At 43.0% G+C, this 14,431-nt stretch overlaps 1 protein-coding gene across 2 annotated transcripts in view; it reads left to right on the top strand.

Moving 5' to 3' along the window:
• The window catches only part of flrt2 (fibronectin leucine rich transmembrane protein 2), a 53,351-nt gene extending 44,118 nt beyond the window's left edge, over nt 1–9,233 (top strand). Inside the window, exons 1-2 of one of the 2 annotated variants that reach the window (XM_037750815.1) lie at nt 2,801–3,480; nt 5,744–9,233. In XM_037750815.1, the coding sequence (XP_037606743.1) occupies nt 6,200–8,182 (1,983 nt within the window). In that variant the 5' untranslated portion in view covers nt 2,801–3,480; nt 5,744–6,199 and the 3' untranslated portion in view covers nt 8,183–9,233. Of the gene's footprint in view, nt 1–2,800; nt 3,481–5,743 lie in introns of those variants that run through there. The other variant, XM_037750816.1, reaches the window with a different exon arrangement.
• Nucleotides 9,234–14,431: the final 5,198 nt, after the last annotated feature.

Raw genomic sequence — 14,431 nt, 5'->3', positions numbered from 1 at the left:
GCCTTTCTGACCCCTGGCTTTGGCTATAAACATGGAAAACACAGAACATGACAGCTTTGGTATTTTTAAAAGGCAAGCTGAAATTTGAATCCTCCTTTCTTTTGTAGGTAATTTATATTTCCTTTCCTGTATAAGGGAATATAAATGATATTGATACTGTTGCTATTGTACATATTTTTTCTATTTCAAGAGGCTAAAACTGTATAGGACATATTTTTGGAAACAGCGTTGAAGCTACGAGCCTCTGGGAGGGCATTTGCCGTGGCTAATAATGATTGATATTCCATAGCCAGCATTGCTAGGGAGACATGCACACATAATGTTGACTATCAGCTGTCTGTCCATTCACAGCATTCAACATTTGGGAGGAACTGCATAGCTGTAATGTTTCTATTTCACTGTTTGCTAGTGGCAACTATCAAACTGATGGAGGCTAGTTAGTTTAGCTTCGTAACGTTAGCCACTTGACATTGTAAGTTGGTACCACAAATTCACGTCCTTGGAGAATACTAAAGGCACTATCACTACAATAAATAAATAGAATAAAAATTAAAATGTATTTTTTGGGTAATTTTATACAAAGTAAATACACAATTCAAAAACAAACACCAAAAATAATACAAATTTCTACTGAGCCTGGGAGTGGCCACAAGATGTAATTCGTTAATTTAATAAAAATCGTTTAGATAAATTTGTGCGTACAAGTTATAATTAGTGGCCTGAATTTACTTAAATAACTCCCACTGGCAAGTCATTCATTCCAGCCACTACCTGCTTAAGGCACTCGTCCTTGGTTGTAGATGGCTACGGATAGACTATTTAAGCTTTACATGTTGACAACACTTGCTTTGCGTGGGATTATTGTTAATGAAAAGCAATTAACAAGGATTTTGAGAGCTTGTGGTTTATATATGATGACTCGGAGATGCCGATACTCTCTGTTTATACACTTATCTCATGTGTACAAATGAACCAAAACGTGGGAACGATTTAATTAAATTGAGGCCACTCAATATGGTCACTCCGAGTGATTTTTGGAGCAAAAAGTGAATCTTAAAGTGAGACTTCTTTTACTGGTCAGGATACAGGATACAATGCTCAAACATAGTCTAACACTAGCACAAGTAATACAACAGTCATAAAGTCCACAAATTGATTTGATAATATCAGTTATATGGCAATATATATTCTAAGTTTACTAACATTAGCCACCCTAAGCTAATGGTAAAAAACTAAAAAAAGAGTGTGTTTTATTGCTTATGAATTCAGCCATTCATTTGTAAAAAGGTTCTTCTTTCTGTAAGTTATAAATTAGTAGGCTCACTTTAATTTCAGTTCAACTTTAAAAGTTAATCTTCTAATTGTGTGCGTGTGTATTACTGATGTTGTGGGGACATAAATCTGTTTACACAGTCACATTGTGGGGACTCGCCGTCCTTTTGGGGACAAAATGCAAGTCCCCACAATGTAAATCTTTATGTTTTTGGTGTAAGGTTAGGGTAAGGGTTAGGATTAGGCAAGTGGCGGTTATGTTTAGGGTTAGGGTAAATCTGCAGGAAATTATTGTAAATCAATGTAATGTCCACTAAAATGATTAAAACACCACTGTATGTGTGTGTGCACGTGTGATGATTATTTTCATAATATTTGTATCACAGAGAAATGTTTGAATATTCATAACATTAAAGTTAAATTATCAATTTTTGAAAGAAACAAAGAAAGTCTTTATGGTAAACAAACACTCATTAGGTGAAAGAAGGAGTACAGACAGTTCCACTGCAGTATATGGAAGTCCTCACTTTGGTAGGTTCGCTCAAGGATGCAAGTCCCCTCTTGGTAATTTCTTTAAAGTAATTTAAAAAGCACATTTTCAGCAATATTCTGGGAAAAGACCTTAAAACTAAATTCTTACTTTGTTAGTTTTAAAATGACCAGAAACAGAAGTCCTTACTTGGTCAGAGTAGCATGAGTGATAGTCCCCTCTTGGTAATGTAGGAAAGAATGTGTGTGTTTAAATATGTTAATGACAATCTACAGGGATGCTTGTGTATATAGGCTAGATGTGTGATTTTTTTTTAGATGTGTAAAAGGATGGGTATATTGTGATAGTAACAAGTGCTACTAGATGCAGGAAAATGCATTGTGTGTGAGTGTGAGTGTGCGCGCGGGTGTGCGTGTGCGTGAGCGACTTAAAAAAAAGTGTGGGCAGAGCAGCAGTGCACTGCTGAATCAGTATCACATGGTGAAATCACTTTGGCTGTCTAAATGCTTCAAATCACTGGGAGAGAACGCATACGGGAAGTAAAGATGAGACTGTGCTTTTCACTCGGGGATAATTATCCCAGCTGTAATTAAAAAAAAAAAAAAAGAACCAGGGGGTTAGTGGTCCTTAAAATAAAAATCTTACAGCAGGGCTACAAATAATTCCAACAAAAGTAATAGCCTACGACCCTTCAGGGACACAGTGACCCCTCCAAGGATGTAGTCACACACACAGTAAATAATAGGGAACATTATTAAAAAGGACTCCTGTAGTGATTTTTCAATGAGATTCGAATTCGAATCATCGAATTGTGATTTAAAAATGCAAATGACAGCTCAGGACGTGGTTGCTGGGGGTTAAAGGTATAGGCCAGGGCAAAATAGCATGTAGGGGATAAAAATGTGTTGAGTGACAAACTATTTTCTGCAGTGTGAGGGCAGTAAGGGAGGATCTGTGGCTTAAAGCCATCCGCCGAGCTGCTGCTGCTGCTGCTGCTGCTGGAGGAGACATTCTTTATTCTGAGGAAGGGAGGGAGGGAGGAGGGACAGGAGAGAGAGAGAGAGACAGAGAGAGAGAGAGAGAGAGAGAGAGAGAGGAGGTGAGCAGAGCGCACACGTCGCACTATCAGCTGAATCCATCTAAGAAAACAAGTCGCAGGGAGTCCGGGGTCCGAGCTGCGTAAAGGCAAGTTTTGACGCTTCGCACTAAAAAAGACAAGACAAGCGCACCGGACGGAGACGCAGCTGGCCGTCATGGCCCGTGGTGGTGGTGGTGGTGGAGAACAGTTCGGAGAGTGCGTCCTCACCGAGTGTGGAAGGGGAAAAAGGTGGTGCGCTGCGATCAGCACCCTGCCGCCGCCGCTTCTTCTTCTTCTTCCTGCGCTCCTCAGACGGTGTTGAGTTAAAAAAAAAAGGAGCTCCGTTTGTTGTTGTTGAAGCTTTGGTGCTGGAAAACAAAAAACTAAAAAAGTGTGGACGGACGCGCAACCACCACAACCGAAAGGGGGGACCCACACATGCAAAGGCAAATATGCTGTTCCGTAGACTCGGAACCGACTCGCAGCAGCGTTACCGAGCGGAGCTTTACGCGCGGTCACACAGCAGCAGCAGCAGCAGCAGCAGGACCGCATGAAGGACACGGAGGCGCACACAGAGAAAAAGAGGGGAAAAGTTGAACGCGGTAGCAGGGGGTTTGTAATGGAGAACGGCTCGCCAAAGGTACAGTGGATGTTTCTCAAATAACCCCGAGAGAGAAATAGAGGGGGGAAATGTTTTCAAATTAAATTCTGAATGGTATTTAGAATATATGAACCAAGCTCCTATAACAAAAAAAAGAAAGAATATGTTTCCACCTATAGTGCCAAGCATCCTGCAATCAAACATAGTCATAATGATACCTTTTTTTAAGATGAATTAAAATAGTTAGCCCATGTATTTTGTAGGTTAATTAGATGTTCCATGGAGTTACTGCTCTATAAAAGCGCACCGCTCCACCAGAGAGAAAACCTGACTTTTCTTTTTTTTTTTTTTTTTTTTGGAAAGGGAGGCTTTCACTCTCAATGCACTGCACGGTTTTCAATTCCTTCCCCTTTGATATAATTCATTCAAATGAACACCACTCACTGTGGCCAAGGCTTTGAAGTCTACCTGATCCGCCTCTTATCGCCTCTTAAATACCCCCCTATCCATTTTAAACTTTTAATTGCGTTTTTCTGTCGCTAAATCCCAGTTTCTAATCGGATTGTTCATGGCCAACATATCACACAGCGTTCATCTTGGACGGTGAGAAACTGTGAGCTCTCTCAGCTGGAAATTAAATCAAAATGAAAGAAAAGAAAAGAGGAAAAAAAAAGAAAAAAGTCTGTGTATCACTCTATCCACTCTTTGATCCATCCATGTTCACACCGTTTATCAGGTTTTTTGGTGTTGCGCCTTTTCAAAAAGGTTATTATTTTGGATTCCTTTGGTGACATTTTTTATTTATGGAGCCATAATCATCTTGATGCTGCTGCCTTCTGCTGTTGATTCTGCTGCTGTGGCAGCACATTTTATCGCCTCATGTGGTTGCTTATACCCCCCCCCCCCTGAAGCTTATTTGATTAAATTTAGCTCTTTCAATTTAGAAAAGTAGATCACAGATGTGTGTCAAAAGAATCATTTCTCCATCTCTGCCACAAAGAGGCTCCATCTCATCGACAAACATTTTACCATTTTCCCCCTCTTTCTTTACAAAATATAGTTCCCCCATCATGGCTGCCACGTATAACAAATCTGACATTTTTGTTTAAGAATTCAAGTTATTTTCTGAACAATGTGGCTAACTGGTCACTCCTGTACCTACAAAAGCTCCGCAGGACATCTTAATCCACGCTCATGGCCGTTCCCTGTGCTTAACATTCACCCCATCGTTCCCATTATTGTGTGACATACGACATTGACACACAGAGGTGGAGCTTCAGGTGAGCTGAGGAGCCACCGATGACAACCAGTATCTTTCAATCATGTGTGGGGGGAGAAAAATTGTTTGATGGGTCGTAAAACTTGGAATAATGGATCTGGGGGTCTACTGTAAACCAACGGCCTTGTGCTTTACTACAAGCCATCTCAATGCTGAAAAATAGCTTGTATCGATCATTTATTGCAGGTGGAGGAGGGACTAAATTATTTTCCAATCCCATTTCATGTGACAGCTCGTGTTTGTCACTCACGGCGAGACGAGGAGCTGATACACAGGGTCTCTCCCTTCCTCGATTGCCTTCCTCCTTTGTTTTGCAATTCCGCCCTTCACAGCCTTAAATCTTGAGCCCTAGTGACGGTGTGTTCAGGCCTGCACGTAATAACGAGCTCCTCCTCAGGCCACCGGCGAAACAATCGCCTCTGTTTACTGTAAGCACTTGTGTGTTTACTCGTGTACCTCTGCTGCGCACAACGTCTGTCTCAAGCAGACAGGAAAAAAAGAAAGGACAGTCGTCACTTGTGTTCTGTCCCCTTTTCTTTCTTTTTTCCCCCAGCAAATATCTTGTGCATCCATGTTGGCACACAAAGACGTGATGTCTTCATTAGCGTTATCTCTTTTTAGCATGTTTCCATTAAGCGTCGCTCAGAAAACCTCTGTGAATCTGCGAGTGTGTGTCCTTGCTGTGCTCTATTCCCTCCTTTGATAGAGCGGAAGGGATAAAAGCCTTCTTTATGTCTGTGAAACCGGATGTGCAAGAGCTGTTCTGAATATTTATCAGATGGTTTGACTCTTTTTTTTTTTTGGAATAGCCAGTGCATAATTTGACATTGGTGGTGAACGATATGTTTTGTGACTCTGTCTTACTGTTTTGGGGGAGAGGAATGGAAAGACAGTTGGTATGTGTGTGTGTGTGTGTGCATGTTTGTATGTCAAATAAAGAGACAGAAGAAGAGAGGCCTCTTTTTTTCCGAGAACAGGCCACCCCTAAATATACTAATCTGGCATTTCTTTGTTTTCCCACAGGTCTCTGGATCCAAATGTCACCCCCTTTGGACTCTGCCCTGGTCGGGGACCAGCAGTGTGTGACGGACAGGCGAGTGGAGCCTGCGGTGGCCCTCTACTGCGTGGCTTCAAATTGGCCCTGGCTGAGCTCTGCATGGAGCAACGAGTGAAGAGTCCTGCTATGGTCTGATGTCTCAGCATGGATGGAGTCAGTCAGAGGACTGGCCACCACTAATGAGACCATCGCTCTTCAGCTGAGGACTAGCATTTACAGGATTACTCCCACGGTTTCCTGCTCTTTCCCCAGCTAACTGCATCATTACCAAACTCTCCTAGTTGGACTTTTCCTGGGTCTTGGTTTTTGGTGGATATATACGTCATTGCCTTTTTTGATTTTCATATTTGTTCAATTCCCTCCCAGTTCATTTTTTTTTTTTTATATAGTTGGTTTTCCTTTTCCTGTTTTGTTTTTTCACTATGGAGTTTCTGGTTGGACCCTGGAATAAAGATTGGGCTTCATTCTTGCAATTTTGGTTGACTGTCATCCTAAGCCTCCAAATGCAATTCAGCCCGGGCGCCTGTTGCCCGGACGAGTGTCGTTGTGACAAGCCGTTTGTGTACTGCAACGAGCGCAGCCTGACATCAGTGCCTCTGGGGATACAGGAGGGCTTCAAGGTCCTCTTCCTACACAACAACCAGATAAACAATGCTGGCTTCCCATTGGAACTTCACAATGTGGCCACCGTGGAGACTGTGTATCTCTTCGGCAACCAGCTGGATGAGTTTCCCATCAATCTGCCCAAAAACACCAGGGTCCTGCACCTCCAGGAGAACAATATTCAAACGATCTCCAAGGCGGCCCTGGCCCAGCTGACTCGACTAGAGGAGCTGCACCTTGATGATAACTCCATCTCCACGGTGGGGGTGGAAGAAGGGGCCTTTAGGGAGGCGATAAGCCTCAAACTCCTCTTCCTCACCAAGAACCACTTAAGCAGTGTTCCCATTGGCCTTCCCGAGGACCTGAAAGAGCTGCGGTTGGACGAGAACCGTATTGCTCACATCGCAGAGGAGGCCTTTCAGAATGTGACACGTCTGCAGCGCCTCCTGCTGGACGGGAACCTGCTGACGGACGAGGGCATTGCGCCAGGGACCTTCCAGGACCTGGCCACCCTCCGTGAGCTGGCACTGGCCCGCAACTCCCTCACTTTCCCCCCTCCCCTCCTACCGAGCCAGTCGCTGGTCAAACTCAGCCTGCAGGAGAACCAGATTGACCAGATCCCTGTGGCAGCCTTCGCTGAGCTAAACAGGCTGGAAAAACTGGATATCTCCAGCAACCAGCTTCAGACTCTTACACAGGGTGTGTTCGATGGCCTGTCGAGCCTGAGGCACCTCATGGTGCGGAATAACCCCTGGCGTTGTGACTGCGCTGTGAAATGGGTGGTGGTGTGGCTCAAGTCTTTGCCCTCCTCCATCAACGCCCGGGGGTTCGTGTGCCTGAGTCCGGACAAGGTGCGCGGCATGGCAATCAGAGAGCTCACGCTGGATATTATAGAGTGCCCGGTCGATGCCGACCTGCCGCCCTGGCCCACCCTCCGTTCCACACCCCCTCCCCCACCCACAACCACCCCTATCCCCACCATGATCTCCACCCTCATCACCACATCCATCCCTTACTACTTTGACTCACCCTCCCCTCCCTTACCCCCGATCCATAACAACCCTCCCGGTCCTCTGCCTCCTTACGAGGACCCCCTTCAGATCTCCTTCCATGTGGTCAACTCCACCAGTATCGAGGTGAGCTGGGCTTCCTATTTCACCGTCACAGCCTACAAGGTCACTTGGGTCAAAAGGGGCCAAAGCCAAATAAACGAAGGGTTGCGGGAGAGGACGGTGAGCGGGGACCGGCGGCATATTAGCCTCACCAACCTGGAGCCCCGATCGGTGTACCGGATCTGCGTGCACGTGCTGGACACCCTTAACTCCTACAGGCCCGGAGAGGATACTATATGCTCCGAGGCCAGGACCAAGGCTGTTGCGTCTACCAAGCCTCCGGGTAGAGAGCAAGCTCCTCAGGAGAGCATCAACTCCACGCTGCTAATGGCTGGGATCATAGGTGGGGCGGTGCTCGTCATCCTGGTAACACTGCTCAGCCTGTTCTGCTGGCACATGCACAGGAAGAGCCGGTCGTCTTCGACCAAGTGGAAATACAACCGGGGCAGGAGAAAAGACGACTACGGCGAGGCCGGGACCAAGAAGGATAACTCCATTCTGGAGATGACTGAGACCAGTTTCCAGATAGTGGCGCTGAACAATGAGCAGCTGCTCAAGGGAGATTTCCGCATTCAGCCCATCTACACGCCCAACGGGGGCATTGGATTTAGAGACTGTCACCTCAGCAACAACAGCATAGCCTACTGCAAGAGCAGCAACGTGCCCAGTACAGAGTTCTGCCACACGTGATGCAGCGGCAAATAGTACAGCAAGCATTCACACACACATACCAGAAAACACTTATTACACACATAAATACACACACATTTGTGAAGACGACAAAAAAGCATAAAAATTCTAGTGAAATATAACTGTACTATATATATTTCCAAGTTCTGTCTACGATGTAATTTATACTGTGGATAATAATGTGGGATTCTCTGCTATCTTTTTTATCCTTAGAAAAAGAGATACGAGTGTTTCTTTTTTTTATAACCAGCAGGGTTTTGAACGTTGTTTTAATGGTCAGTACTGTACATGAACATGGATTTGTACAATCACGGCACCCTGGGTGTAGCTTCTGACTGTCCGCCTCGTGAAACGTTGGGGCGCTTAGAGGGCTGGGATCCTTTGCTAACCACAGAAGCAAAATATGGCCTTTTTTTTGCTCTTTGAAACACTGCAAACCCCTAACCCCCCCGGTACAACAGAACAGTAGTAAAGACAACACAGCGCAGGGGGAAAAATCTAAACACTGCTGATTTGAACGCTGTGGAAATACGGCACTGGTTTCGTTGGTGGTGGTGTGTTTGTAAAAAAAGAGCTGAAGTGCACTTTCTTATGAATGGAAGCGGGGCAGGAAATGAGCAGAGGTGGTGATCACATGGTTGTGTCGACGGTTGTGTAGGGAGAATGTCATCGGTGCTGGACTGAGATTTCCCAAAAGTGTCTGAACACTAAAAGCGTCTTTGTTCTTACTGGTTTTCCAGTGGAACAAAAGGTGGGCTTAGTCAGGAGACACCTTTTTTGGGAGAACTCTGAACAAGGAAGTGTGATTTTCAGCATGTTTTTTAGTGAGGAGGTGCAATTATTAAATTTAAAATGGAACAAAGGGGTTATTGTCCCTAATGAGGCGCATGGATGTGCTGAGACACGCAGATCCATTTTGAAGAAATTCCCTAATTTGTTCTGCTTCTTTCTCCCCCAACCACCCCCCTCTGTTTTGGCAAATGAGGCCACAAGGGGGCAGTTTCCCTTAGCGTCGTGTGTGGGACAGAGGCCAAGACAGACAGAGAGAAGGGGGAAAAAAAAGCTGCATAGATCACTTTACCTCCACCATTCCCCTGGAGTCCATTACCCAGACGACATTACTCATGCTCAAACAGCATTGTTTGGAGTATTATTGCTCATCGAGCTACTTAATGATGTGGAATCATTTAAAACTAACAGTGTTTTCTGCGTTTGGTGGCTAAATGATATGGATTTTCACCACTGTGGTTTATCAAAAGGGGGAAGGCCTCTTGTTCATGCCTGTGTGTGTGTTTATGTGTGTGTGGGGAGAGCGTGATGAATTTTAAGAAAGCACACACATAATGATAATTATACACCCACTTTATTTCAACCGTGTCCCAGCGTTCATTAGGAGTTTTGATGAATTAGGAAATTACGACAATAAGATGGCGCTCCGCCCGCGAGCCTCACAATGCGGCGCACTTGTGTGACTGAGCAGCTCATCTAGCGTCCCATCATTTACCCCTTTGTGTACATTTACGAGGCTGTCGACTTCATTTATGGTTTCGCTCACCTGAACAATGCACCTTGGCTCACTTTCGCGCCATTAAGTTCCTGCGATGATGATGATTCTCACCCTATCTACCCTCGTTTTCCTGTCTCCTCCCCTCCCTCCCTCCCTGTCTGTCTCTGCACTTCTGATCCCCCGCATGGGCTCAATTAAAACACTTTCCCTGCCCTTCATCTCGAGGGGCTGGTGGTGGCAGCTCCTTGCATGCGAGGTGCCAGTGAGAGGCCTTCATTATGCACTTCTTAAGCAGACTTTATTTGATTTGACAAGATTTTTTTTTTTGAGGGGCCAAGCTTAAAGAATTCCCACCGTTACCCCCTTTCCACTCCCGTTTCCCCCTCCTCTCCTCATAATCCTCGACCAAAAAAGGGAGAAAAATATGTAGACCTTATTTTCACTTGGCTGCATGGAGCTCACGCTGAGAGACAGAGTGTGTGTGTGTTAACTCTTTGTGGGACGCACAGATTCAGCTGCTACAACAGTAGAGAATCGACACAAACTAGGCCGAACATTTGAAGAAAAATCTTTTTTAAGGGCTTGTACTCGAGGTTATTCCAGAGTGTCGAGATTATGAGGGTTTATACCTCGGCAGTCGGGATGTCTCAAAAGTAGCTGCACTTACTGTAGGTCCAAGCAAAAGCTCCGATCACGATCACGTGGAGTTTTAATTTGAGGTGGTGCGCAGACTTCCACAGCCCCAGTGTTGAAAATCTGTTGAAATCTGTCTTAACATGTCATTTAGTGTCATATTAGGTCTTAAAATCTTATTTTCAATGAGACAACTGACATATTTTGACCTATTTGTGTGATTTCCTTTTTTCGAAGCAAATTGTTGAATTCAATATGTTGAAAGGACAAAATGTCTGTTATCAAAAAAAACATTTCTGTTTAAGGAAATACTCATATTCACTTTCTTGCCGTGAGGGTATATGAGACAATTGACACCACTCTGATGTCTGTACGCTAAATATGAAGCTACTGCTAGCAGCTGGTTAGGCTAGCTTAGCATAAAGACTGGAAACAGGGGGAAACAGCTAGCCTGGCTCCGTTCAAAGCTATGAAAAACTGCCGTAAAATCACAAAGTGTTACTTTTACACGTTTTCTTTTTATTGTGTTAATTCTAGGGCTTTCAATCAATTAAAATATTTAATCGTGATTAATCACACGATTGTCCATAGTTAATCACGATTAATCGCAAATTAATCACATTTTTTTATCTGTTCAAAATGTACCTTAAAAAGGGATTTATCAAATATTTTATACTCTTATCAACATGGGAGTGGGCAAATATGTTTGCTAGCTAGTATGACATGGTTGGTACCAATGGATTCCTTAGGTTTTTTTAATTTCATATGATACCAGTATCTTAACTCTAGCTTTAGAACTACGCCCGCTGCAGCCTCCGAAAAATCTATTGGGTTAATGCATTAAAGAAATTAGTGGTGTTAAAATGAATTTGCGTTAACGCGTTATTATCAGGTTAACTTTGACAGCCCTTGTTAATTAGTGAGCTGTAGAGGTGCTGGTCGTGGATTTTGTTTTGGACAGAGCTAGGCTAGCTGTTTCCCCGGTTCAAGTCTTTATGCTAAGCTAAGCTAACTGGCTGCTGGTTGCAGCTTTATATTTAGCGTACAGGCATATGGGGTATCAATCTTCTCGTCTAAGTCTTGGCAAGAAATAAATAATAATATTATAATGTTAATATTTCACCAAATGTCAAACTATTCTTTTAAGAGAAAAATTAGTAATAATGTAAAATAAGTTTGTAATGATCTCTGGCAGATGACTTGTTTTAAGCAAAATAAGATTTTAAGACTTCAATACATGATGTGTTAAGATGGACATTTTTTTAATTTTATTTTGGGTTTATCAATATTAGGATCTTCTGTGGTTATCAAAGCATCTCCACTTTTTATTTTAACCTTTTTTTCTACTAATATCCACAGCTGACCATAACCCCACGCAGAAACACTTGACATTTACATCAAATATTGTTTATTATTCTTTTGTTATAGATGGAAGCCCTATTTTAAGTCACATGCTGATCAAGCACGGGGGGGTGGGGTCAAACTGTTACAACATATAGTATCTCGCCTGTCTGTGAATGTGTAACGGAGACAGATATTTGCCTTACCTTTTATGCAGGACTGAATGATTAACTAGAGAGAGAGAGCTAAGTGGGAGGAAGAAAAGATGAGACGGCAACGAGAAAAGAGCTGAAAAAGAAAGCACATCTCTGCAACATTTTGCAGCCACGGCCACAATAACAGTATTAACAGGAAGAACAACACTAAGCATGACGCACAGTAGCTAACAAGAGACTGTTCATCCATAGACCTTAAGCGGCGCATGGCTAGTGATTCAATCAGACAGGGCAGGATCTGTTTGTGGTTGTTTTGCAGGCGTGCATTACTCTTAATTTTCTATTTGCTTGATGAAAGCACGCGGCTGCAGTGCCGTGACCGATGGAATTACACCAAACAGACTGCTAGCGTCAGATTATTACTGTTTCAGGGTGCCGAAGAGAAGTAATTTCTCTTAAAGCTCATTAAATCATGTTGAAATAATTATGCTCAATCTCCGAGAGGTCAATTCAAACAAAACACACGAGTGGCTGAAAAAAAGTCATCTTTTCTTCCTGAAGGCGAAAACTTCACTGCAAATATCTATTAGCCAGTAACATTCATTCAAGGATTTTTGCATGTACTGTATTTAGCTTCATAGCCTTTCATTTTTTTTATCATACCGGGGTGTTTTTTTTTTTTTCAGGCAATCACCCAGTGGTGGTTGAGGTACAGTATGAGCAACCATACGGAAAGGTCTAGCAAAAGAAGGCTGGAAACTTACAGTGCATGTAAAACGGCTGTGTCGGGATAATTGTCATCGAGACGCTGCAGTGTTACGTTAGCCATCCACAACCGAGTTTTCTTAGGAACCAAAGTTAAATTTTCTGTTTCTCATGATGAAATATTGATGTTGTTCCATGTATGTGCCTTGAGGTTGAACTTACAATGTAAAGTCCTTGAAAACCTTTAAATGTTTTTGCACAAACTGTAAATACTTAAGTGAAGCTTTTTGAAAATAAAAGAGCCATTGGATTTGAGCCATCACTCCCTTTTTTATTTTAAATGAAAGTTTATATTCTGTTGTGCTTTAACCCTCTAGCCCACGAATCCCGACCGACTTTACTGTCTTTCAGAGGCTGTAGCAGGTTCAGTTTTAGAGCTAGAGTGAAGCTATACAGATATCACATGAAACTAAATAACATAACGAATCCATTGGTACCAACCATGCCTAGCTTGTCGGGAAGATTGCTAAATAACACTCCAGAATTACGCTAAATTTTGGCGAGGTAAAACTGGAATGGCCATTTTCAAAAGGGTCCCTTGACCTCTGACCTCAAGATATGTGAATGAAATTGGATTCTATGGGTACCCAAGAGTCTCCCCTTTACAGACATGCCAACTTTATGATAATCACATGCAGTTTGGGGCAAAAACCAGGCAGTTTTTTAATACAGTATAAATGTGTTTTTTTTTTGCCTATTCTAAAATGGTGTATTTGAATATTTCTGCATACTGGGGTCCCTAAACAGTCTTGGAACTAAAAAAAATTGGTTATCACCGTAAAGCTGACACTCTTGTGGATCCAATGAGCCCAATTGTATTCATGTGTGATGTTAGTCCCCATAGTAGCCATTTCATTGTATTGAGACAATTTCTTTGAAACTTGATCTCACTGTATAAAATGACCTGTGGTAGGATAATCACAGCTTCATGAAACTTTACAGCCACAAACTAGAGACCTAGAGCATTCAGAGGATGGATGGCTTTCCTAGCTAGATTAACAATATAATTATATTCCTGGGCAGTTTCCAGAACAAAAGTGCTCGCCGTCCAATCGCTGAAAAAATGCAATTCTTGCAGAAATCTCCAAATGTCAAAAGATTTTGAAACCAATGTGGTATTTGGGAGGAATAATTGATATGAAAAAAGAATGGTTACATTTAGCACCAAATCTGTGTAACAAATGGTATCGACCCAATAGACACAATAGAGCAAGGGAATGGCCATCATATACTTCTATCATAATGTTCTAAACCCTTTTACACTTTTACAATTTATTTTAAATAATTAATTAATTAATTCACGTTTATTTCTGATTAATGAGTACAACAACTGGACACAAATTAATCTTCAGGTTCCCAGCTTTCAGATGATGTGCACCACTTTTATGTGACATCTGCTGTTGACCTGCTATCTCCCCCCAAAGACCCCCTGTACCTCCCTAAAAAAAGACAAAAATGGGTTTATTGTGGGCCTCAGAGGGTTACTTCGTGATCGTACATTCTTTGTCTATCAATTTTGCGTACTGGCAAGCCGTCAAGCAGTCTGAGGAGTTTGTACACGAACACGGTCCTAGCTAAATCTATTTTGGGTCAGACGCTAGTAATTCGGGATCAAGGATTTGTGCCGTACCATACCATGCCAAGTTATCCTCTTAGTTCTTTACGGGAAGCTCGAGACATCTTAGTGTAGCCACCGCAGCTTAGCGTTCAGCTGGGGAAAATCCAGGGTACTCTCTCATTCTACATGTATGGCACGACTAAGTCCCAGAACGGGCTCTTTCTCCAAATCCCTGCGTTCTACCAAAAGTCCAACTTTTTTTCCTCCCCATGACCACATCCCAATGTTGC

The sequence above is a fragment of the Sebastes umbrosus genome, chromosome 18, assembly GCF_015220745.1.
Source record: "Sebastes umbrosus isolate fSebUmb1 chromosome 18, fSebUmb1.pri, whole genome shotgun sequence".
Taxonomy (NCBI): domain Eukaryota; kingdom Metazoa; phylum Chordata; class Actinopteri; order Perciformes; family Sebastidae; genus Sebastes; species Sebastes umbrosus.
This window is presented reverse-complemented; position numbering and strand designations above follow the sequence as displayed.